This window comes from Bombyx mori, chromosome 15 (assembly GCF_030269925.1).
Source record: "Bombyx mori chromosome 15, ASM3026992v2".
In the NCBI taxonomy this organism is placed as follows: Eukaryota; Metazoa; Arthropoda; class Insecta; order Lepidoptera; family Bombycidae; genus Bombyx; species Bombyx mori.
Window position 1 is genome coordinate 3,035,430 of NC_085121.1, and position 25,680 is coordinate 3,061,109.

The 25,680-nt window shown below is 37.3% G+C and overlaps 1 protein-coding gene across 1 annotated transcript in view; it reads right to left on the bottom strand.

Moving 5' to 3' along the window:
- LOC101743548 (fizzy-related protein homolog) overlaps positions 1 to 25,680 on the bottom strand; it is a 57,970-nt gene that overhangs the window by 15,380 nt on the left and 16,910 nt on the right. The window contains exon 2 of the mRNA XM_004928590.5: positions 22,495 to 22,763. Within this exon, the coding sequence (XP_004928647.1) occupies positions 22,495 to 22,763 (269 nt within the window). The remainder of the gene's footprint in view (positions 1 to 22,494; positions 22,764 to 25,680) is intronic.

Below are 25,680 nucleotides of genomic sequence, written 5' to 3' on the forward strand. Positions count from 1 at the left end.
CTCATGCTATAAGCGAAACTCCGGTAACCGTGTCTCATTTGCGAATATTTTTTCAGGGAAAAAAATGTCACCACTCGACCATATTTACAGTTACACTAATAAGGCGGGTCCAGAGCAATCCGTCAGAAACGCTTAAGAAGAACAATTATTTACACGGGGAGACATAAAACCTGTGTATGTTTTGTTTATTGCCGTCAAAACGGCTTGGGTTGTTTAAATTTTTTAATGTTAATTTTCGCACCGACAAAGTAGCGTAAGAATTCTTAGTAATTTAATGCAAAAACTGCAGATTCTGGCAAAATCTCTCGGCGATTCTGGGTTCGTGAACCTCGCTTTTATTATATTTTATTAAAAGAGCATAAGCAATCTAGATGAATAAGACCAGCTTCCCATAAGGCGACTCAGAGTTGACGTAAAATGAAACGTGGGTTCGCCATTACTATTTTTGGTCTCGGTATTCCTTTTAATATTACGCCATCGAGTTTGGCAGCGTGGGTGCAATATCTGTTGTCTCGTAGCGAGAAACGAGCCATATTTAAAGGAAACACTAACAAAAGGACAAAGCCATATCTCGTACGGGTGTGCGTTTTATTTTAATTCAGCAACAAACAGAACTGGGTTGTGCCTTTAGACGCCCACGTAACTACGAAACGTACAGACGCAAGCACGAATGTTTAGGTCGATCACAATACAGAATAAGTTTTGATAAAATAATGTTTGACGCGTCCACGCGACGATATAGTACGTACATATGTGTACGAGACCATATGTCCGTTCCGATTTAGCGCATTTCACTCGCGCCAACGAAATGAAGAGTCTGCGCAAAAAATCTGTTCAGATTCTTTCACGATCGGCTAACTTATGAATGAAACGAGATAACGGAATCGCCTGGATAAGATTGAAAGTGCATACACACATGCAAGGCGATTAATTCACGACCGCCACTTTAGGAGATATTGACTTAGCAGAGATGCCCCGCCTCCGGTTGGCCGGTTGGCCGCGATGACCTTGACTCCACGAGCCGAATGCATATTATTCAAATTACGTAATACGAAATTAGCCTGCAGCAAGTTGCAACCAGTTTAGCTGTATGCGTCAGCCGGAGAACGGTATGATAAGGCAGAAAACGAGAGAAATAGTATATTCCACGATACGCATTCCACGATTCACGCTCACCGCCGGCATGGGAAAGGTGATTTTATTTTTAGTGAGTCTACTTGTTGACATCATGATTTCGTCTAGACTGCACGCAGATACCCATCGCGTTTCAACGACCCCGCCATCAACGCATTAAACATATACAAACTAGTTTACAGAGTTCGATGCATTTGTCAAACGATCCTAATATTATATTTAAATTAGAATATAAACACGACCAAGTGATATAAGCGGAACGATATGACCTATGGAAACGGACGATCAGAAACACGTTAAAATATTCTAATGGTCTTTTTTTTTTGCGTTTCATTATTTTATTTATTTAATAATTATGTATATTCCGATCGTCTTTAGTGCACTACAAGATGAACAATTCTATCGTTACATTATACGAACGTAATCTTTTGAAAAGAAATAATAGCGTGTCCAAATAACGCTCTGAACATTAAAAACAGATTACATTACACGAATTCAATCTTGTAGAATTCGTTTTACTAATGCAGATTTGATTACGCGAATTACGTTGGGTTTTTTTTTTTAATACTTTACGCAGCGATAAAAATCGTAATGGATGTCTAGCAATTTTTCAAGTTACGTCATATTATAATGACTGGACATTTACCTGGAAGCGCTCAATCTCAAATTGCAGAGATTATTTAGACAACAATATAAAAATTAGGTTTGTTCAATACGAGCGGAATTCATTCCAGCAATCTGAAGTGGAATAAAAATTTGCTATAAACTATTTTTTTATTAGGAATCAAATAAAAAAACATCAAATTGCCCACTTCCTCTAACGCACAATTGGCTTATTCAAAATAAATAACCCAAAAAAACACCTCACAATAGAGCACAAATCGACAATGGACACAGTCTAGACTACAAAGGATGGCAAGTATGTATGTATGTATGATTTGTAATATTCGTACAACAAAAAATGAAGATCAAACTACAGTTGAAGAAATATTAAGTTAACGCATACAAAAATATAGCAAAAATACAAAGTGCACACTACATTTTGTATGAACGTAATATCAAATGGAAAATTAAAAAAAAATTAGGAAAAATTTAATCCAATCTCAAAACCACAAATGATGTAAGATGAATGAGCAATCAGAATAAAAGGTCATTAACCTCGGACGGCAGACGCATAAAAAGCTAGAAATCTAACAGGTAGTGACCAGATCGGAGATAGTAGATTGATTAGTACGATGAAACGACAGATCTAGTGACCCGGCCAGTTTCGTATGCGGGTCACGTATTCAATTGCAATAAAACAAATAAACCGATGCAAAATCACGAATTTTTTTTTAGTCCAATATGTGAAGAGAATACAAAATTTTGGTCGAAGTTCGGAATTATCTCTTAACAGAACGCATAAATTTGACCATAAAACTGCATCGTGTCCCGATATTTTAACGCCAACAATTCACTCAACGTTTTTACCGTACTTACGTAATCTTAACGAAGTTTTTTATTTATTTTATTTTATTTATTTCGATACTGCCGGAATGTATTTGAAAAAACTACAGAGCGAACTTACAACAAGTCAGTTCCGTCATTTCACGGTCGCTTTGCTTCTGAACATTGACACCTTCGCTCGATTACGGTAATGGAAGAGAAAGTTCCACTGTCCCATTTATATCAAAGATCGGGAAAATGTTTCACTGAACACTAAATTAACTGTGGTCTTAGCTTGACACAAACATTGAGAGCATAATATAATCATTGCTAAAAATGGTTCAGTCAACACATTATCCCAATTGGGCCTCGAAGCAAAAAGCCTCTATAGACACTTGACTTGCACAAACAATAATCTTCAAATAGATGCCAAATTCCCTCGCGTACCAGTAGACTCAGTTGATTCGCCAAACAAACCAGTGAATGTACACGGATGAGCACTTTTGCTGACCGGTTCAATGGCTGGTGATACCACGGCAGCCACTTCTACGCGCATTAACCAGAATTCTTAACTGGTCCTTTTTAAAAAAATAATGCAAAACGTGTTTAGAACACATAAACGTCTCAAGAGTTCTGTTTTTTTGCAGTTGTAAAACATTCAAATTGGGAAGGTTATTAAAATTTTATTTATTTTCGTCGAGTACTGCAGCGCAAGCGATATCCATCTTAACTTATTTTTTCTGAACTATTTTAATAACAATGGCCGCGAAACGCCATGGACATCGTAGTTAAAATGTCAAAAGCCATTCTTAGGATGCGCAATACAATACCTAGACGACAGAATAGAATGACACAGACACATTCTATTGTGATGAATCCGCGAACCAGTCGATCGAACGATGTGTCAGTCATCGATAATTTCATGTTTTGGTAACGATGCTCTATTCCGTATCAGATAACAATATGGACATCTGCATTATGATCTCCGAGTTGTTACTGTCAATCAGTGCTTTCGTACTGGTGGTCACAAAAAAAAAACAGGCACGTAGGTGTGATTAAAATTCAAGGTTGCCAGTATCTATATCTTAAAACAGATATACCTACAAAAAAAAACTAACTAATTATGAACAAGAAGTTCTTATCGTGACGTCTTAGAAATTAAATGAGTACCTGCACAATGAATTCGGAACGTGACTTCGCAGCAATACATGGGACAATCTAAGACATGATCTAGATTACAACAACAGCACGGCAGCCGGCTGACGTGTGCCCAAAAACAACTACAAAGAAATAGATTTCATGCAGCCAGATAAAACAATATTCGGACACAGTCAAACGTCTGGCGAAACTTACGAATCATCCCCTGCCAATGACCCAAGTCTAGACTTTTTTAATCTAACTTTTAATGTATCTTAGAAAAAAATTATGATTGTTGATGAGTAAATGCGCTCGCCGTAACTAACTTGTTCTTACTTATAAAAGTTTTTTATATCCTTGATCATTTCGGGTTATTACCGTGCAGAAGCTAGAAGCTCTAAAGTGTCTGGGCGTTTTAAAATAATTAGATGGTTGCAGCGATCATTAGGTCCGGGCTAATTGATCTAGCATTAGTTTTTATTACTACATAATTGTGACGAATGGCTTCCAGATTGGAGCCGGTCGTGTTTCTATTACAGAAATCTTTCGTGACCACGTGCTATTAACATTTTATTATACGACTACGGCAAATCGCGGTCCACCGAACCGATATCCGACAAGTTTGGCGTGAACGCATTAAGATTTAAGAGTCATTTCTAATTTTTATATCGGCTAACATCATAGAAAAAAATTAGCATCAAAATACAATTTGGACCGCAACTGCTTTTTGCATCGGTGCAAAAATACGATGGGTACGTACGTACGCTTCGTGCGTTGAAAATTTTGATCACGGACGAGTCCCGGTGACGGTGCGGATGGTAAAAAAAAAAACACCGGCTATCGTGATACGATCGGACCGATGAACCCGGGCGATCGCACGCATCATTGAAATGCGCAAGCGCAAAATTCGTAAATTGCAAAGCTCTAAGCATCTAGACTTTTAACGTTCAAGGACTCCGGTGTTTAGATAAAGCCGCGTGACTGTCGGATTGGACGCGCCTGCTCATCGTTGTAACACCGACCGCGGCTCGACCACTTCGTATAATTGCACATGACAACGAAACAGGCGCAATGTAATATTCTATTCACCGTTTTAAATTGTTTTCCTACCTATTCTAATAATCTCGAGGGGTTATTCTAGATTCACCGAGCTAGTAGGTGAGCTCACGGGGTTCGAACCAAGGGTGTTGCTATCACTGGCCTTAGCAAGAGCAGTGCTTCGCAGGATCTATCACCGGATCGGAAAAGCGACCTACTGACAAGATCCGGTGAGAAACTCAGTGGGCTGTGTCTATGGGTTAATTTACTCGTCGAGCCCTTCCTCGCAAGCGACGGGTTAGACGAGGACGGTGACCTGGCGTTTAAATGGGATTTTCTATTCACCTTAACATTATTAGGAGCATGTACGTATTTTATTAAAGCTCTTGATATATAATTAGTTTTGCTAAAGAGCTTCTCGTATTTTCATCTTTGATAGTTTTTTTCATTACGATCTTCAACAGTCTATTCGTTATTGACTTTTTCTTTCTCTATGATACACCTTTCATTTATAATCAACAATTTTCTTGTTCACATCGCGAACTAATAATAAAAATCTCACGCTTCGCCGAGACAATCGGAGATCTAATCGAAAACAATATTAAGCAAATTAAGTCCTGAAGCGTAGACGTAACAATTAAATCGCAAACTATTTTTGAATTATTCATACTCAGGGAATTTAAAGGATAACGCAATAATTCTGAATCGATTTAGCGAAACGCAATATTGAAAACACGATGAAACGAAATCGATATTTCACATACAACTAGAAATATTCAGTATAATATACTATATAACATATTATACATATGTATTTGTACACTGAACCAAAAAAATATATTTATATCGATACGCATCTGGAATCGTATCACGAGTGCAACATTTTCGATAAATTTTTTTTTGTTTGTTCATTGCATTTATCATGATCTTAAATCGCAAAAATTTGTATTCAATGCATAATGCAGGCCGTAATCCAGTGGGTGGTGCCGCCGTCAAAACACGATTTAGAATTTCGTGAATGATTTTATGAGTTTCGCTGTCTGCATTCTATGTGTCTATTTGCCAACGAGACTTGGTGTTTTAATGTGGGAGACGTTTTTTTTTCTTTTCTTTTTTCGTTGTCTCTTTTTTCAATTGCGCCGAGCTGTCCGCCCGTCGATGCGCGTGTTCGACTCGTAAGCGCGTCGTGAATGGCCGTCATCGCTCCTGAGAAACTGACGACCGGCTAATGCACGCAAATGGTGGCCAGTTTGATGAGAATTAAAAAAAGAACGTTCGGCTATTCTAGGAAGGTAATGGTTTCGTGAAAATTAAAAAAAAAGCTTTTAATTAAATACGTGATCGCAACGCGATAGGTTGGTGAGTAATTCCGTACATCAAACGAATTCAAAATATGTATAATTATGGATCTTTTGACTTTTTTTTTTATTGCTTAGATGGGTAGACGAGCTCACAGCCCACCTGTTGTTAAGTGGTTACTGGAGCCCATAGACATCTACAATGTAAATGCGCCACCCACCTTGAGATATAAGTTCTTAGGTCTCAGTATAGTTACAACGGCTGCCTCACCCTTCAAACCGAAAAACATTACGGCTTCACGGCAGAAATAGGCAAGGTGGTGGTACCTACCCGTGCGGACTCACAAGAGATTCTACCACCAGTAGGTGGTACGATCTCTGGATCTCTGATAGGATTTGACTGAAAATTTCTTTAAATTGGCTTTAATAACCCAAACAGTTGAAGACTGCAATCTCGTATCTTACACTATCTTAGAATAACATCCTATCCTGTCATTAATCGGAAGTCACGAGTCTAAAAACCTAGTTTTCTTGCTTATTTGGTAACCCGTAATCTATCGGTACTCTCCCAAGCCGATTGGTCTTCGTGGGGGAGAATGACCAACACCCTCTAATGGAAAAGAACAGATTTTTAGATATACACATAGCCACTTTTAACGCAAGATCATTAAGAACTCCTGAAAAACTTCAAGAACTTGAATTTGCTTTATCAGATATAAAATGGGATATAATAGGAATAAGTGAAATGAGAAGATATGGAGAAGGAATTGAAGACTATGGAAACTTTATTTTACACTATAAAGGCGAAACCCCAGGGCTCTACGGAGTCGGCTTTCTTGTAAAAAAAGGACTTGCCGAGAAAATAGGAGAAATCAAAGGTGTCTCAGAGAGAATAGCAGTTTTAAACATTGAGTTACCAGTCAAAAATGCTGAAAAATGGTCTATAATTCAAGCTTATTCTCCAACAGAATCGAACAAGAAAGATGACATAAGGAAAATAGATAAATTCTATGAAGATTTACATCTTACCATTGAAAATTCGCATAAAAATATAATTGTCATGGGTGATTTTAACGGTCAGATAGGAAAGCGCAATAACATTGGAGAAGAATACACTATAGGACTGTATGGCTCAGGCAAAAGAACTAATAACGGAGAGAGATTAGTGACTTTTGCCTTACAACATAAACTCAGTATTCTTAATAGTTTTTTCAAAAAGAAGGAAAACAAAAAATGGACATGGACATCCCCAAATGGCATTCATAAAAACGAAATCGATTTTGTCATGTCAAATAATCCTAAGTTTTTCAAGGATGTGTCAATTATCCACAACTTAAATTTCCACTCTGATCATAAAATGGTCCGTGCTGCATTGACTGGGATACCTATGAAAAGGACAAGGAAGTATCATAACAATAATTCAAGGATAGTGTGTACGGGAGAAAGCGAAGCACTCTCAGCTAACCTCAAATTATTGGCAAAGAACCAACACTCCAATAAAGATTTATCCATTGAAGAAAAATACAATAAGTTCATACAAATATTAAAAGAAGCGACAAGAAAGACTAATACAGAAGATAATAGAGCGATTTCAAAACAAACACAGGAACTACTTCAAGAAAGGAAAAACCTCATCAAAGGAAAGGAGGATAAATATAAAATATCAGATATTAGTAAGAAAATAAATGAACAAATTAGAAAAGATAGAAAAATTAAGCGGGACAACACTATGAAAAAACACATAGAGAAGACAGGTGGAATTAAAAAGGCTATAAAAGAACTAACAGTAAAAAAGGACTGGATGCCAAAAGTAAAGACTGACAAAAATAACTACACTTGTAAACGACCAGAAATACTGGAGTTGGCTACAGATTATTACAAGAAACTATATAAAAGCAACAAGAGCGGAAGAGCTCAAATAAATGAACTAGAATCTGTAGGAACTAATATCACACCTACAATTTTGACGGAGGAAACAATGAAAGCAATCAATTCTCAAAAAATAGACAAAACTCCTGGATCTGACCAAATAACCAACGAACTACTAAAATCGGTTGCATCGACCATTGCCCCGATATTGACTGAACTGTTTAATGAAATTATTGAGACTGAAGATATACCCACCGATTGGACAAAATCAACTATAATTTTATTACACAAAAAGGGAGACAAAGGAGACATTGGAAATTATCGCCCAATTAGTTTGATGTCCAATGTGTATAAAGTATTTTCTAAAATTATACTCTCGCGAATTACAACTACACTTGATGAAAACCAACCAAAGGAACAAGCCGGCTTTAGAAGCAAATTCACACATACACGTTGTAAGACAAATCATACAAAAATACAAAGAATACAATAAATCCTTTTATATAGGATTCGTTGATTTTAATAAAGCCTTCGATTCTCTAGAACATTCATATATTTGGCAAGCACTACAGAGTCAAGGAGTGGAGGCCAAATTCATAAAAATTCTTCAAAACATATATTGTGGAAGTGTAGCACAAGTGCGGCTTGAGAAAACTGGTAGACAATTCCCAATAGAACGAGGGGTTCGTCAAGGAGACCCTATATCGCCTAAGCTATTTACGGCTGTTTTGGAGAACATATTCCGGAATATAAATTGGGAAAAAAATGGCATTAACATAAACGGTGAAAATCTCAACCATTTAAGATTTGCGGACGATCTGGTCCTCTTTTCTGAATGCCCGGAAAAACTGCTACAAGAACTGTCAGATCAAAGTGCAAAAGCAGGGCTATCGATGAATACCGCTAAGACCAAAATTATGACCAATTCTACGAAGACCTATAATATCACCGTTAACAATGAAAAAATCGGATATGTGGAAGAGTATGTTTACCTGGGGCAGTTAATATCGCCAAGTGACACTATGCAAAAAGAGATCGATCGGAGAATAGCCAATACTTGGAAGAGATACTGGTCCCTCAGTGAAATAATGAAAAATAAAGATATGCCTATGAAAGACAAACGAAAAGTATATAATACGTGCATTCTACCATGCCTGATCTATGGATGCCAAACATGGGCATTGACAAAAAAACAATTAAATAAAATAAACATATGTCAGAACAATATAGAAAGAAGTATCACTGGAATTAAGAGAAAAGATAAAATTAGACTAACATACGTAAAAAATATAACAAAATTAAAAAGCGTCGAAAAGGTATATAAAATGCAAAAGTGGAGATGGGCAGGACATATGTTAAGAGAGACACAAGAAAAGTGGACAAAGAATGTAACGGAATGGTACCCAAGAGATGGCCATAGAAGTAAAGGCAGAAAAAATCAAAGATGGGAAGATGATTTCAAAAGAATAGCTGGCGGAGAGTGGCTGAGAAAGTCAAAGGACAGGACCTTGTGGAAAACATTAGAGGAGGCCTATGTCGAGAGACAAGCTGTTTCCTAGCATTAAAATATATATATATAATATTTAGATATAAGCATTGTAAATTTTTAACAGCAATAAAGGCTAATAATAAAAATAATAATCTATCGGTAGTAGTAAATCTGCAGGAATTACTCCTGTACTTCTTGTCCAGAGTACTCGTGACACTCTTTACTCCCACCACGAGACGACTATGCGGTTAGGTCAGAATAACCGTCGCAGAAACAAATGTACCGCCAATAGCACAATATTTTATTCAAAATTATTTTACTATTTGCTAAGTTTCACACCGTGAAATCGACATTTCATAAAATCAATAAACAAACCACATAATTCCACAAAATACCGAAAAAAAAAAGTCAAAATCAAAAGAAAACAGAGAGAGAACAAGTTTAATTTATTAATATTATGCTATCCGACACCATTTTACAACCTCAATTATTATTCTTCAATCATTCTTAGATAAGAAACTTAGAGTTGCACATTAGTTAATAAATATACAAAGGAAAGAAATAGAAAAAAAAAGCTGCAGAGTCCATGAAATTTCAATGAATTATTATTTCTATTGAGGTCGTTGTCGCGCTTCGTTCGTGTGATGTCAGTCGTGTGGACATATGACTCGCTAAGTGTTGCACGATGCAAAAAAAAGGAGACATTACCAAGCTATTGTTGTGATCGAATCAGAATATATGCATACTGACAAATAATGATAATTATATTCATTTGGACTTTAAACAAACGTTAAGGACTGTTCGAATTTTGATAACAAAGGCGTTTGTTAATGCGCCATGTTGTGACTTCGAATCTGGAGTTCGGGGATCCGATTGTGGTCCTATTAGGTTGAAGGAGAGTACCCGTTCTTATCAATTTATTTGTGACAAACCAGCATTTAGAACAACGGAATTTGCATTGCGATCTACATCGGCTCCGATAAGAGCTCAACCCAAGGTCGCTGAAGCCAGAATGCTACCAACTAATATTGGTTTATCAACCAACAATTTTAAGAAATCGTAAACCGGCCGTGATCTAACCACATCTCTGGTCGGCAAACATAACAGTGTAGGTATACGTGCAAAAAACCCATCTCTATCCACTCGAGAGTGCCAAACTGATTAGCACATCCTCATTGTCGTGTGCGCGTTAACAGTTCCGCGGGCGATAATTGACATACAAAACAATTCGTAACCTTTTTTTTTTTTTCGGGCCGGGCACCGAACCTCCTGCGAGGTCTCCGCGCCTAGGGGGCGCGCGGGGTATGTGCGACTCGACTATCTGCAAGGTGTTGGGAGCAGACCGCGGGCCCAAGGAAAAGGAACACGCAGCTTATCGCGACTAACGTTTCACGCGGTACCATGCAAATTGGGAAACGGCAAAGGGAAGATTTTCGACCAAGCGGGTAACATTCCTCGGTGGACCGACGGTCCAAATGTTGCTTTTCAAAACGTGTTTATATTATGCAAGCTTCTATCATAAATATCGTTGGGGCGATTCAGGTTTTTTTGCCGGATGTCTATTATATGATAGCTACCGCTACATGTGCAGCAGCAAGTGAGACAGGCGTTGTACCAGACCAATGAGACTTCGACCTTCACAATGTTTTTTTTTTTATTGCTTAGTTGGGTGGACGAGCTCACAGCCCACCTGTTGTTAAGTGGTTACTGGAGCCCATAGACATGTACAACGTAAATGCGCCACACATCTTGAGATATAAGTTCTAAGGTCTCAGTACAGTTACAGCGACTGCCCCACCTTTCAAACGTAGGCAAACGTTCCAACTCCATACAAATGGAGTACATCTCCATACACATCTCCAGAAAGAGCACTCGATGAAGAGACTGGTAGTCCAGGGCCGGGTGGAAGGCAGAAGATCACGCGGCCGCTCACCGACCCGCTGGACTGACCTAATAAAGAAGGCAACTGAGTCCACTATAGTCGAATGTACTCGAAACGCTTCGGACCTGGAAGCGCATTGCCTGGAGGGCGGTCGTTGGGAGCATGGGTGACCTAAAGGGTCCTTCTGCACATACAGCGTCAGCGCAACCACGACCACTCTGACAAGAGTGTCCGACTGAGAAGAAGAAGAAGGTACGTAGTTTTCAGAGCAACGTCGCCAATATACATACATTTTATCTTCTTCACCTTACATTACGCGTTAAGAAATTGCGAATAATTAAACGACACGTTATCATGCTTTAGTTTTAATGTTTTCCGTTCACGGTACATAATTTAATGGATTACGCTCGTTTCGGATAATGACCAAAATTTTGTAAATGCGAAATCTGTACTCGGTCGGTTTAAAAAAAATGCGATTTTATGTAATTCCGTCACGCACAGAGAATAATACACTTTGCTTATTTTGTGCTGAGGCAAAGCCTATAGTCATATAAAAATAAACAGTCTCCCGTACAAATTGATCTAATTCAACTACACACCAATAGTAGTTTTTGTATTTTCATCTTAATATCGAAGCTTAGTAATAGTCAAGTGGTCGTCAAATTGGAGATACAAGATTAGGCAAGTTCTAATGGTGATTCGATTCACTTAATTCTTTGAAGTCACAGGTGAAATTAAATATGTTCGTGGCCCAGAATTAGTAAACTGTTGGCATAGGTGATTTGCCTTCGGAGACCGACGTCGTTGGTCTTCGACTATCGCCTCGACGACCCGTCGGTCGGGCGTCCTCGGGGTGGCGCCGCGTGTCTGGTTGTAGTGTTGACCGCGGGAACCCCCCTACTCTGACCGGGTTTTGACTCCGAACGGAGATCGGACGTCGGGTGTAAGAGTGCAGGGGAGTCGTTTAGTGGGTGGACCCTAAAATTCCTCTGGGCCCACGGTCTGCCCTCAACACCTGCAGATCGTTGAGTCCCACATACCACGCGCGCCCCTTAGACGCGGGGACCTCGTAGGAGGTTCGGCCCCCGACCCGAAAAAAAAGTGATAGGCCTTAATATGTTGACTACGGAAACTATATTATTTTTAACCTTCAAGTTCTTAAACTAAGGAGAGTTACTATTGAAATCACAAAAAGCTGTTACAAAGCACGTCATCATTTCTTGTATAATTTATTTTTATTGTATAATTAAACATAAATTTAGACATCATTAATTAATTTATGTACCTACGGATGATAAATTTTGGATAATAATTCTCATAAGATCTGCAATCAATGTATGCTGGTAACTATGTAACTTAATGATTATACTTTTTCGTACTTACGGATTTAGTTGTTTGATTAAAATAGTATAAAGCACTCAAAACTCACAATTTAATAAAAACATTAGCCACTACTAACATTAGTCATCACATCATAGCCCAGGTGTTAGTGGTTACTGGAGCCTATAGACATCTATAACGTAAATGCGCCACCCACATTGAGTCATGAGTTCTAAGGTCTCAATATAGTTACAACGGCTGTCCTTCAAAGCGAAACGTATTACTGCTTCACGGCAGAAATAGGTAGGGCTGTGGTACCTAACCGCGCGGACTCACAAGAGGTCCTACCAGCTAAACTCATCCAAGCATTCTATATATTAATAAGCCGTTTTACTCTAGATCGTGTTCTAAGTTACTAACAATCGTCGAAAACTCAATATCAATCGTCTTCGATTATATGCAAACATTGTAAGCCTTTTTACACGTCCACAACATAACGTGTCATCCGATATCAGATATATCAAACGGTACCGCCCCGATTCAGCGCGTTTTCGCGTGACGTTGTTACGAACAATGATACATCGAAAAATGAACACGAAAACGATTCATTATTACATTTCACAATTTACAATTATACAATAAATCAATCGTTTTAAAATTGAATCGTAGCGGATCGCGGGTAAGTGGAGCGATCTCCGGTAAAATTTATAGTTTTAAAAACGCACAACCATATTTTTTTTGCGTTCACCCAATCTAGTTGATATTTTAGTTCTAGGGTTTTTATTTTAATATGTATATACCTACAAATCAATAATTATTGAAAATTTGAAATACTTTGAAGCCACAGTTATGTAATTATTCTAGACTAGCCGTATTCGCCCGCTTCGTTGCGCATTTAAAATTAACATTACTATTTATGGTCATTATTATTCGCCCAATCTAGTTGATATTTTAGTTCTAGGGTTTTTATATTAATATGTATATGTATATACCTACAAATCAATAATTATTGAAAATTTGAAGTACTTTGAAGCCACAGTTATGTAATTATTCTAGACTAGCCGTACTCGCCCGCTTCGTTGCGCATTTAAAATTAACATTATTATTTATGGTCATTATTATTCGCCCAATCTAGTTGATATTTTAGTTCTAGGGTTTTTATATTAATATGTATATGTATATACCTACAAATCAATAATTATTGAAAATTTGAAGTACTTTGAAGCCACAGTTATGTAATTATTCTAGACTAGCCGTACTCGCCCGCTTCGTTGCGCATTTAAAATTAACATTATTATTTATTGTTATTATTATTAGGGAGTCCAACATTAATATAAATATTAGCCTATCCATTAAGTACATGTATTTTCTACAGGGATACCAAGTTTCAAGTCAATCGGATGCATGGTTCAGTAGTTATAACGGAACATCCGTAAAAACCACTGTAAATTTATATATGTATTAGTATAGATAGTATAGATTAGTTTTTATTCAATGGATTTGTTCGTTTTCTCTTCTACTATTAGCACTGCGCTTTTTTCTCGATTGTCTAATTTCGTCATGTAGATCTAGACAATTTAAAACACTACATTATGTTGATTTCGCACCGGAGTAGAGTTCATCCATACTACCTGGAGCCACTGCGTTCAACCACAGTGCCCTTCCAGAGATCTTTTTTGCCACGTACCATTCGGCTTTGGAATGAGCTCCCCTCCACGGTGTTTCCCGAGCGCTATGACATAGCCTTCTTCAAACGAGGCTTGTGGAGAGTACTTAACAGTAGGCAGTGGCTTGGCTCTGCCCCTGGCATTGCTGAAGTCCATGGGCGACGGTAACCACTCACCATCATGTGAGCCGTATGCACGTCTGCCTACACGCACAATTTTTTTTTATGATTAAACAATCTTCAGTCATTTGCTGAGCTAAATTATGATCTTGCTGATGCTTCTTTTGTAGTCGTTTTTCATCAACATATTTTCAAGCAATAAAAAAATGCCATTTCATCAACTACAAATTCACTATGTTGCATTTAGTATAATAATTATAGCTGCTTATAATCATGTTTACTCTCACTTCAAAGAGTCCAGATGCAAATTGATAGTTGTGCAATTGCTTTTATTGACTTAAATGAGCAGATTGGGTCACCGCAATGAATAGATAGTATACACTAACCATTGTAATCCAGTTTAAAGTAGTCTATCTTATCTTACATATTCACTGATAGCCTAAGGGACTATTCTACGCACTGGCCAGTAGGTAAGCGCACCGAATAAACCTGAGAGAGTTCCTAACACTAGCCCTAACAAGAGCAATGCTTCGAATTCATTGACTCCGACGAAGAGTTCGACGTGCAAACTAGCCCATTGACACAACCCACTGAGTTTCTCGCTGGATCTTCTCAGTGGAAGTTGGAATAGCCCCTTAGGCTAGCAACGACTAGGTAGGGAAAAAAGCAGAATCTACCACCGGATCGGAATCCCGTCCCACTGAGAAGATCCGACGAGAAACTCAGCGGGTTGTGTCTATGGGCTATTCGTAACTCGTCGATTACGACAAAGAGTTCGACGAGGACGGTGATCGGTGCTTGAAGGACCTAAAAGCAGCGAGAGCGGATCCTGAAGCCTTACGTTGCCTCGTGGCCTAGGTCAGATTTGTGCTTAGCGGAGGCCACGACAAGAGGGTTTATAGTATCGCAACGCTTTTGAAAAGTAGATCTTATGTCGAATACGAAAACCGTCTTGAAACTATAATCCTTTTCTCTATTGTTTGTATCATTTTCGTGACACTTTTGCAAAATTGAATCTTATAGGCATGTAGGGGGTAATGGATAATCAGCCCTTTATATTTATTATTCGATTGTTCACGAATCACACAAGTACTACTAGACATTTCGATTAAGCTTTGTTTTGAGATTCTTAATCAAATGCTTTAAATCACTACGATAACTCACGCCTGAGATACAATTAGAAAACAAACAAAAAAAACAATCAAGTGCAAGTAATGTTTTTTTTTGCTCTCGTAGGCAGACAAGCATACGGCCCACCTGATGGTGAGTGGTTACTGGACTTCAGCAATACCATGGGCAGAGCCAAGCCGCTGCCTACCACTTAATACTCTCCACAAACCTCGCTTGAAGAAAGATAGCGCTCGGGAAACACCGTAGAGGGAAGCTCATTCCATAGCCGGATGGTACGTGGCAAAAAAGACCTCTGGAAATGCACTGTCGATGAACGCAGCGGTTGCAATAATATGGATGAACTCTGCTCCGATGGCAGGAGGTACGATGATAAAAAGGAGATGAAGGGATCATCTCAAACAATTCCTCAGAGCACTCCCCATGGAACATACGGTACGAAGTACAGAGGGGCAAAATACAGTAAGGACAAGTCGCTTATTACAAGGCGGCGATAGGCCTGCACAACATAATATTATGACAATATTTCGATGCCTCCAATGAACAAACACTACTCTAACTCAAAATTTTGAAATTTTCGTTTTTCACGCAAATCGCTTCACTATGTTAAAAGTATTACAATTAATCATTATTGATGGGGTTCGAAGCAAGAGTAAATCAGCTAGCTACACAAAAAAAAACATAAATATATCTGCAATAATAAAGAATTTATCAACTTTTTTCGTTTAAACGCTCCTCCTGTAAATCTAGGAATTTGGAGTCAGCGTAGTGTTCATTGGAGGCATCGATTTTCGAAATAAATTTATGAAGCAATACACAATGTAGTAATACAAGCGAACGTATAAAATCTCGTCATAAATTAAAATAAAAGTGTTTTGATTACGTTTTAAGACCGAAAATGCAACGATAATTAGCAAATTTTTATCACCCTCTGGCTGTAAAATGAATCAATGAATCGAAACTCCAGTTTGCTTTTAATTACTCGAGAAATAAACATTATATGATGTCGATAGAATTAATGCAAATTAACGAATACAGGTAAGTTTTTTTTATTTATTTTTTATAACCTAAAGATTGTAATTGTTGATCGAATATTTAAATTAAATCTTGTAATCTGTTTTCTGTTCACACCGACTCTTATGATATGATTCGTTTTTTATCTATACTCTATACTAATATTATAAAGAGGAAACATTTGTTTGTTTATTTGTTTCGAATAGGCTCCGAAACTACTGGACCGATTTGAAAAATTCTTTTTCCATTAGAAGCCGACACTGTCCCTGATGAACATAGGCTACTTTTTTTTATTTATTTTTTATTTTATTTTTTTGGTTTCATGTGTGTTTTAATGTTTCCGAAGCGAAGCGAGGGCGGGTCGCTAGTTTTATTAATACGTTGTTTTAAGTGACTTTCAGAGTGCCGCGTCTAATTAAGGGGCATAATATCATGATGAAAGGCGATTGCATGCAGCAGAGATGCGAATGTTGCGATGGATGTGTGGAGTAACGAGAATGAATAGAATACGGAATGCATATGTTAGAGGAAGTCTGAAAGTGGCACCTGTGACAGAGAAGCTGAGAAGTGCGCGTTTGGGATGGTATGGACATGTGATGAGACGAAATGAAAATGAGGTTGGTAAGAAAATGTTAACTATGAATGTGAAAGGATATAGAGGAAGAGGTAGACCTAAGAAGAACTGGATGGATTGCGTGAAAGACGATATGGGTAAGAGGGGAGTGAGCGAAGAAATGGTATATGATAGAAGAGTATCGAAGGAGAAAACATGTTGCGCCGACCCCAGGTAACTGGGAGAAAGGATCCAGGATAATGATGATGATGATGATGATGAATATCATGATGCCCCTTCTCTCGATATTCTTTCGATTGCCTCGATTCTCTTAATTGTGAATCTTTCAGATATTTAGAATAACATAGTGGTATTATATGGTGGTGATATGTATAGTCCGGAAAATATACGCGCTTGCGGGCTATGAAAAATTTATTTTATCTTTTTTCTTTTTTTTATTGCTTGGACGAGTGAACGAGCTCACAGTCTACCTGGTGTTAAGTGGTTACTGGAGCCCATAGACATCTACAGCGTAAATGCGCCACCCATCTTGAGATATAAGTTCTGTCTCAGTATAGTTACAACGGCTGCCCTACCCTTCAAACCGAAACGCATTACCTACTGCTTCACGGCAGAAATAGGCCGAGGGGTGGCACCTACCCGTGCGGACTCACAAGAGGTCCTACCAACAGATGAAAATTGTAAACTGCATGTTGGTAATATCGGCAATTAGGAATGCCCAACGAAGATATATGTAAGAAATCATGACGTTTGCGATAAACACCGATGAGCTTGTAGCTGGATAGATAATTACAATATAATTGAGGGAAACATGAATTATGTTAATGACAATTCTAAGTAGCATATATACAAGACTGATGGACACGATGGCGGGAAGGACGTGGTTGAGAATGGCGGGGCCATCGAATATAATGGCATAAAAAAGAAGAGGCCCATGCCCAGCATTGGGTATCAAAGTTTTGAATATACAACAATAGCACATATGTATAATATGCCAGATAGCATAAAATCGGATGTAGTATATATTGATTTAGTTTCTTTCCGTTGCAAAATGATCTCGTAAATATTTTTGAAAACGTTCAAAAATAATTTGACTGTGTTTGTCTTTGACGCCAAAACATATTTAAATGGATGTTGCATGAGTAAAAAAAGCGTTCGTGACGTGCGCTTTTTACTGGTCGATGAATTATTTGAACGGTCCTCGTATTGGCTTATTGTCGAGATGCGTTTTTTGCGAAAGAAGATATAAAAAAAAAATCCACACATCTCCAAATTGATGATGTATTTTTATTAGTTCCTTTTATGTTGGAAGACCTTTTCAATTGAGTTTTACGATGGTGAAACATTAAAAATCCTTCTGGTGGCCTGTCAATCTGTCAAGACGTTTACTTTTTTTTTTTTTTCTTTGTATGGAAATTTTTACAAAACTATTATATCGGATTCAAATAATGAGGCGCAATTCTACTTGTATAACAGTAATCGTGCGTCGATTTTGAGATGCATGAATTAACAGTTATTATATTAAACTTCAATTCTTGCGTTGTCTACAGAAAGCCATGTTACAAGCGATGATTACTACAGTACCTATATTATATATTATATTAATATACAATTAAATATAAATTAATCTTAAACAGTTAATCAAATGTAAGCAAATCTTAGATATATAATTTTTTTTTAATGCACTGACGATTGCACCTATAATTGAGGTGACATCATCATCATGTGAACTTTGGTCAGTTTATCAATGTTTTGTATTGATTATCACTTTGTTGGTGCAACTTAATAAATAAATAAATAAACAAGACAAAACAAAAAAAAAAGTATGATAACTGTAGATTAATTAGTAAGAAAAGTCATGAAGTCAAATGTGCAAACTTAATAAGATGATACGTGCATTTTCAATCCAAAATTTCAAAATGGGTAATTTGATCCGTTATGGTATATTTAGTTAATGAACTTTAGTAATAGCGGAGCATGACCGGATTTTACTACTAGTATTGTAAGGTTTGTTGTAAAATAATTATAATTAAAAAAAAAATTAAATGTTAAAATGAACACAATTTTCGGATTGCCATGTGGCAATACTATTGGTGAGAGCGATGACGGTAGTGGGTAGGAGGCATATTAAAAATTGCGGTGAACGAAGTAAAGGGGGTAGCTGAATAAAAAACGTGTAAAGCTGTGTACATTGCGGTGATCGCGTATGAATACCTAAAAAATTGTAAAAGTGGAATTACAAATAATTAAGTACAGAATTAAGTAAACTACGACAATCTGTGAACTATCCCTACTACAGTCTTGTGTAATTTTTTATCGCTTTAACGAGCTCCCTTCCCATCTGTTACTAAATGGTTACCGGTTGGAAGTGTAATATTTAGTATTGAGTATTTTATCAAACTTAATAGTATGCTCGTTTCGTTTTTTTTTTTCCTACCCTCAAGATCTTATACGTATGAGCGATATTTAAAGCAATTTGCGAGCCCGCATTCACATGAATGATTCATGAATCGTTTTCATCAATACTATTGCTTTGATTGTGTATTCCCGTTACTGTGCCTATGGGACCCAATAACCGTGAACTCACCTGCCCATCCCCGATAGGAACACATATAGAAACAACAATTGCACACATAAAAAAAGAATGTTTACTAAACATAAAAAAAAAACACGACAGTACAAATGTACAAGTACTCGCCACGATAATAAAATCGATAATAATGTTTGACCCGGTCCGATGATAGTACCTACTCGATTTTAGCAAATTGAATTTGTCGATATCGAACGATAATTTACACGTTTAATGCGTTCGTAATTTTGTTTTGACAGATAACAGGGTATGTAAAAATTAACAAAAACAAAAAAACAAAAAACAAAAAAAAAGTGTACACAATTTGAGCGGAATCGATTTTTGTTGTTCGGTCGCGGAATGGTGCTAAAACATCCGATCGAATGACGGTTTCGTATCGTTTTTGTTGCAGAAAAAAAAACCAAATAAATGTCAAGCAGCTTTACGATACTTAGAAAATAATATATGACATTTCAAAATAATAAAATAACATATAAAAACTTATGCGTGACGAATGAACATAGAACAAAAACATACAGCCTATATATACATAGTGCATTTGTAATGTGTTATGTTTTTGTTTCTAATACCAAAAAAAAAACAGTTGACATCTTTGATGGTAACTTTTCCAAGCAAAACTGCAAAAAATCATAGACTCAGCTAAGAATATATTGATATCTTGTGACTTAGATAGACCGAGAGCTCGCTTACGCAAGTACTCCAAATCAAACACAATTGCAGTTTGTAACAAACACTACGAGCAGATCGCTTTGTTGTCAGGCTGCTTGTTTCTAGAATAGTTCTGATGCAGCAATCACCAATTATGGTAGCTTCGAAACGATTGGGCAAAATTAATAGGAACTTTATTAATGTTTCGTATTTAAGTAGAAGAGGCAAATAAATTGCCAAGAAATGGAAAAATGGTTGGTGAAAATCGGTCGCACTGGTGGAATAATACGAGAGATGTAAACAAATAAGCCTCAACATTCGATTCTAGTAGGCCGATGGTGTGAATGGTTACAATAAAACTGAACACTAAGAGAAATGACGACAAGATGACGTGCAGAAAATACGCTGACAATAAGTACGAGCATATCATTTACTTTTGAATTTGTAGCGCTGTTCAAAGTTGCGTGTCCCTTAGCTCTCATATAAATAAATAGCTGTCGAATATTGAAATAAGAAATAATACCGAATCAACGAAATAATACCAATAACTAGAAGGGAACAATTAAATATAGGTATAAATCTGTTGACGTCACCCAATAGAATTGAGGTTGCACAGTACGACTGCAAATGTATTGGTCTGGTATTTATTTACGCGTGTTACGTATTATTAAAACTAGCAGCACACTGTAAATTTAACACACATTGGAAAGTTACACTCAGAGGTATGACCTAATTTTAAAATTGAACGTAATACAGTAATTTTATCGATGCGTACATAATAATATTACCTATGCTACACTTCGACTACGAATTCCGTATAATTCAACAAGAAAACGCACCTAAAGTCCTTTTTTTATTTCGCCCTTTTATGAAGCAAAGAATATTAAGTGTTACAATTTGCGCTCTTATCGCTAAATAACCAATAATCGATATTAAATAGAATAGCCCAATGCACCAATACAATCTAAGACTCGAATGACAGCAACGAGACAAATTCTTAGTATCGGGAACACTATGCGATTCAACATTAAATACACAACGAAGAGATATTCTATTTCTGGATGTTTTGCAATCGGACACGTTTCGCAATGAAAGATTCAAATCAACAGAAATACAACTTACTAAAAATTTATTTAGAATCTAAAATACGTAATTGATAAAGAATTTTCTTATAGCATAGCACTGTAACATGTTTTAGTATCTCTTTTAAAATCGCATCGCCGAGTATCTCCTTGTAGTCCAAAACCACATCTAAATTCCACCTACTAACAACGTGCATATGAAAATGAGATGCATACATTTAATTTTATTAAAATTTATTGGACAAGAAGAATCTTTGACCTAACGACATAAAATGGACACCTTAAAATTGATATTGGTTTTCGACGTTTATTTTTTTTTGTAATTTTTCAATAACCAGAATTCGGCAATTTCGATGAGCAAAAATTAAACTAATTAGCAATTAGTAAACTAATGTGCAACGACCACCCAAATGGATATGCGGTTTGCCGATTATGTTTTGCGTCAAAATCCAGTTTTATGCACTCCTCAACCGCCGAGTGTAGCTATAGCAACAATTACAATTATTGTAATGCTTGCATTGAGGTCTTTGATGACTAATGAATTCTTCGTTGCGTAATATTATAAGACGATAACTATTATACTTTGGGACAAAATAAGTAACACCCTCGCGTTCACAAAAGGATACGCCGAGAAAACCAAGCATATAAGCGAAACCCTATACTGGACTCTCATTCCCAGTACAGACACGCGGAAACTTCTGCCTCGGAGGCCAAAGAGCCCAACGACCCGTATCTGGATTAGCGGCAGCAACATGTTATCATTCAGAAGATTTCATTATATTTGGGCATATAAACAGAATACGTATATCGTTTCAAAAGTTTTGAGGTTGCGAGGCGACAGCAAAATCACCTGATAGCGATTTATCAGTGGCCACGCAAATTAACCGCAGTACTTTTATTTTATTTTATTATTGCTCTTGTGGGCAGACGAGCATACGGCCAACCTGATAGTGAGTGGTTACCGTCGCCCAGGGACTTCAGCAATGCTAGGGGCAGAGCCAAGCCGCTGCCTACAAAACTCGGCCTACTCGGCAATGATACCTTAGTGTTGAAATCTCAGAAAAATATTATAGCACTCACCTCTGCTCTGTGGATCGGCGCTTTGAATCTGAAGACCGGTTGGTAAGCTTGCGACGATCTGCCAGGCGTCTGGACGGTGCCGATAGTCTTGTTGCCATCCGGACACGTCGCCGATGGATTCCTGACTTCCTCTATCTGTGCACCGAGGAGTTCGTTCTGTAGGAGGCAGCTGTAAGCGAGCTGGTCTCGACCGCCACTCGCTCCGTCGCTGCCACCGCCATCGTTTCGCGCCTTCTTTGCTGGTTGATTTTCCGTACCTCTTCTTAGTGCTGTTGGAAAAACATAAATTTAACCTTAGAAATTTTAACAGATATTTGAAATTGATGTTTTTTTTTGCTTATATGGATGGACGAGCTCACAGTCCACCTAGTGTTAAGTCGTTACTGGAGCCCATAGACATCTACAACGTAAATGCGCCACCGACCTTGAGATATAAGTTCTAAGATCTCAGTATAGTTACAACGGCTGCCCTACCCTTCAGACCGAAACACATTACTGTCTCACGGTAGAAATAGGCAGGGCGGTGGTACCTACCCGCGCGGACTCAAGAGGTCTCCTCGGTATTTCCCAAATTTCTGATATGTCCCTCTTCAAACAATGCTTAAGAAATAGGTATTTTCGATTTGAACGAACATTAGTGGCCATTGATCACAAGGTAAGCCACATTATAGCTATCTTACTTCAAAATAGTATGTTTCGCTATTTCGTTTGGCACGTTGGAGCAATGAATATTAGCAATGCCGGTAGAGCCATACCGCATAGGACATTTAAAACCATGCTTAATGAAGGAAATGTGAATGAGAGGAAAACAAAGATATCTGGAATGGCATTCGGGATGAAAACAGTGACTCCTAATTATAGGACTTACATTTACTCTACTCTGGTAGTGAGTCGTGCGATGACACGACGGACTAGACGAGATCATCATAATATCTTAATAGCATGCATTGAACTAAGGCCAAAAGAATCTTTCTTTAAACTCATGAAACTATTCGTTTTCTACAATATATATCCCTAAATATAAATTCCCAATGTTTATTTAATGTAGTTACAATGTTTAAAAGCCTTATTTATTCAAAATAACAAAACGCAAAATGTAAACACTATGTATCAAAACCGCAGTCAAATAACACTGTTTGAGGTAAACTGAAACAATTAAATCAAGTATTTTCATAAAAATAATAACTTTAATATTCGTTACTAATTCGAGCATGTGTCACATACACAGATACAAATAACACCTTCGAAAATGAACCTTGAACCTGTTCGAATAAGTTAGAAAATCTAACAACAAAATTCTGTCCAACTTAATGGATGCGTCTTAGCCTTCTGGACTTACTATTACTTCCCAATCATCCTAGTAATATGGTCCTGCCTAAATTATCGTCAATTTTTTCATAGATTAGACGGGTGTACGAACAGCACAAGTGATGTTAAATGTTTACCAGAGCCAATAGACATCATAAGATTACCACCACCTTCAGACTTCAAGGACTTTGTCTGAATTGTAAAGCAATTGCTTACAATTCTAATATTTGCGTTATTAGCGTTATTTATAGTCTAAATCGATAATGAACGTTTTAGATATGCATTTTTCTAGAAAATTTAAATCTAACTGCAGCATTTGAGCCCTGACATTGTCGCATCACTTGCAACCAGTGCATCGGGCGTATAATCATTTAGGCCATAATCTTTTTTTATACCCGCTTTCGCTCAAGCTTTCTACTCATAATGACTACAAAGCTCCAAAATAATAAAGCCAAACAAAAACAAATATTTAAGTAACCTTAATTATTTCCTATCGGTTCTTTTTTAATTTAGTGTCTTCGGCAGCATGTGTCGGCCGGCGGGCATCGATCGGCACGTGCCATACAAAAGTGAGTCACGCATTAAAAAAATATATCAGATTATCTGATTTGACATTGTATTTTACAATCATTACTTATCGTGCGAATTGATTTTTAAAAGCAATTTATTTTTTCAACGGTTTATTATTACCCTATTAATTAATTATGTGGGCGAAAGTTTTTGCAATTTAAAACAAGATAATTGACGTAAATCCATGACAAAATATCAAAAAAAACGAATCCTTATTTAAAGTCATTGACTGAAGATATTAAATACATTACTGGTACTCATCCAAGTTACGAAGAAGAAACAATAGAACGCTCCTAAAAGATAATCCCGGTGACGAAACAAAGCATAAGTAACGTGTTTAATGACCAGATTACCTTGGCTAATGACCCGGCGGCGGAACGGCGCATTTGAACACGTGGCTTTACATTTCTGCGACAACCTGGGAGATATTGCCGAAAATACACTAGGCCCACATCAATCAATCAAGACGAAACGCTATGCGGATGATTCATGCAGAAACTTTAAAATTAAATGCACTCCGAGAACAACACATCAAGTATGTATTGTGATTCACAAAATCTATGGAAGTGTATGTGCGAAATTTAACCGCAATCACGTGTTCGATTTTTCCATATTCCGACGAAAATACGAGATGCGACAAGAATAATAAATGCAGTTGAAGGTCGAAATAGCAGATAAATCGGGGCAGATAGCGTACGTTGAAAAAATTGCTTTGTTTTTTATTCGAAGAAAAAGTATCAAAACAAAAATCCGAAACATTCATAATAATATTTGGAGACATTAGTTTTCCTGTAGAAAGAATACATATGGTTTATGGGTTATATCTATAAATAAAGAAGATTAGTAACACCTGTAACATATTTTTTATAATATAACAATTTCGTCAATACTATAAAAACCTCGTCAAAATACATCATGCAGTATCCTCGCCTTTTCCTATCCACGGTTACACAGAAACTTCTATACCGAATAGGTAACGCCATTTCAATGTGTCCAAAACCCATCCATTTTCAGTACCGAGACACAATCACGATGAATATAATAGTTGCCTTTATAATAGTTTGCGGTATCACCGGAACTTCGCTAAGTTTAACTGAGCGATATGAGATGGTTGTATTCTATAGAACTAGGAGACCAAACGATTTCTCATTAGTTGGGCTGCAATCCTCATTTAGCTATTCAAACAAAACAAGCCCAAACGTAATTATCTTTCATCTCAGGTTCTAAAATTTCCCATGTTTAAGGTCAATGCACTTCCCTTATGCCGGAAAGTCCGTCGGAAGTATGATTCCAAATTGCATTTCAATT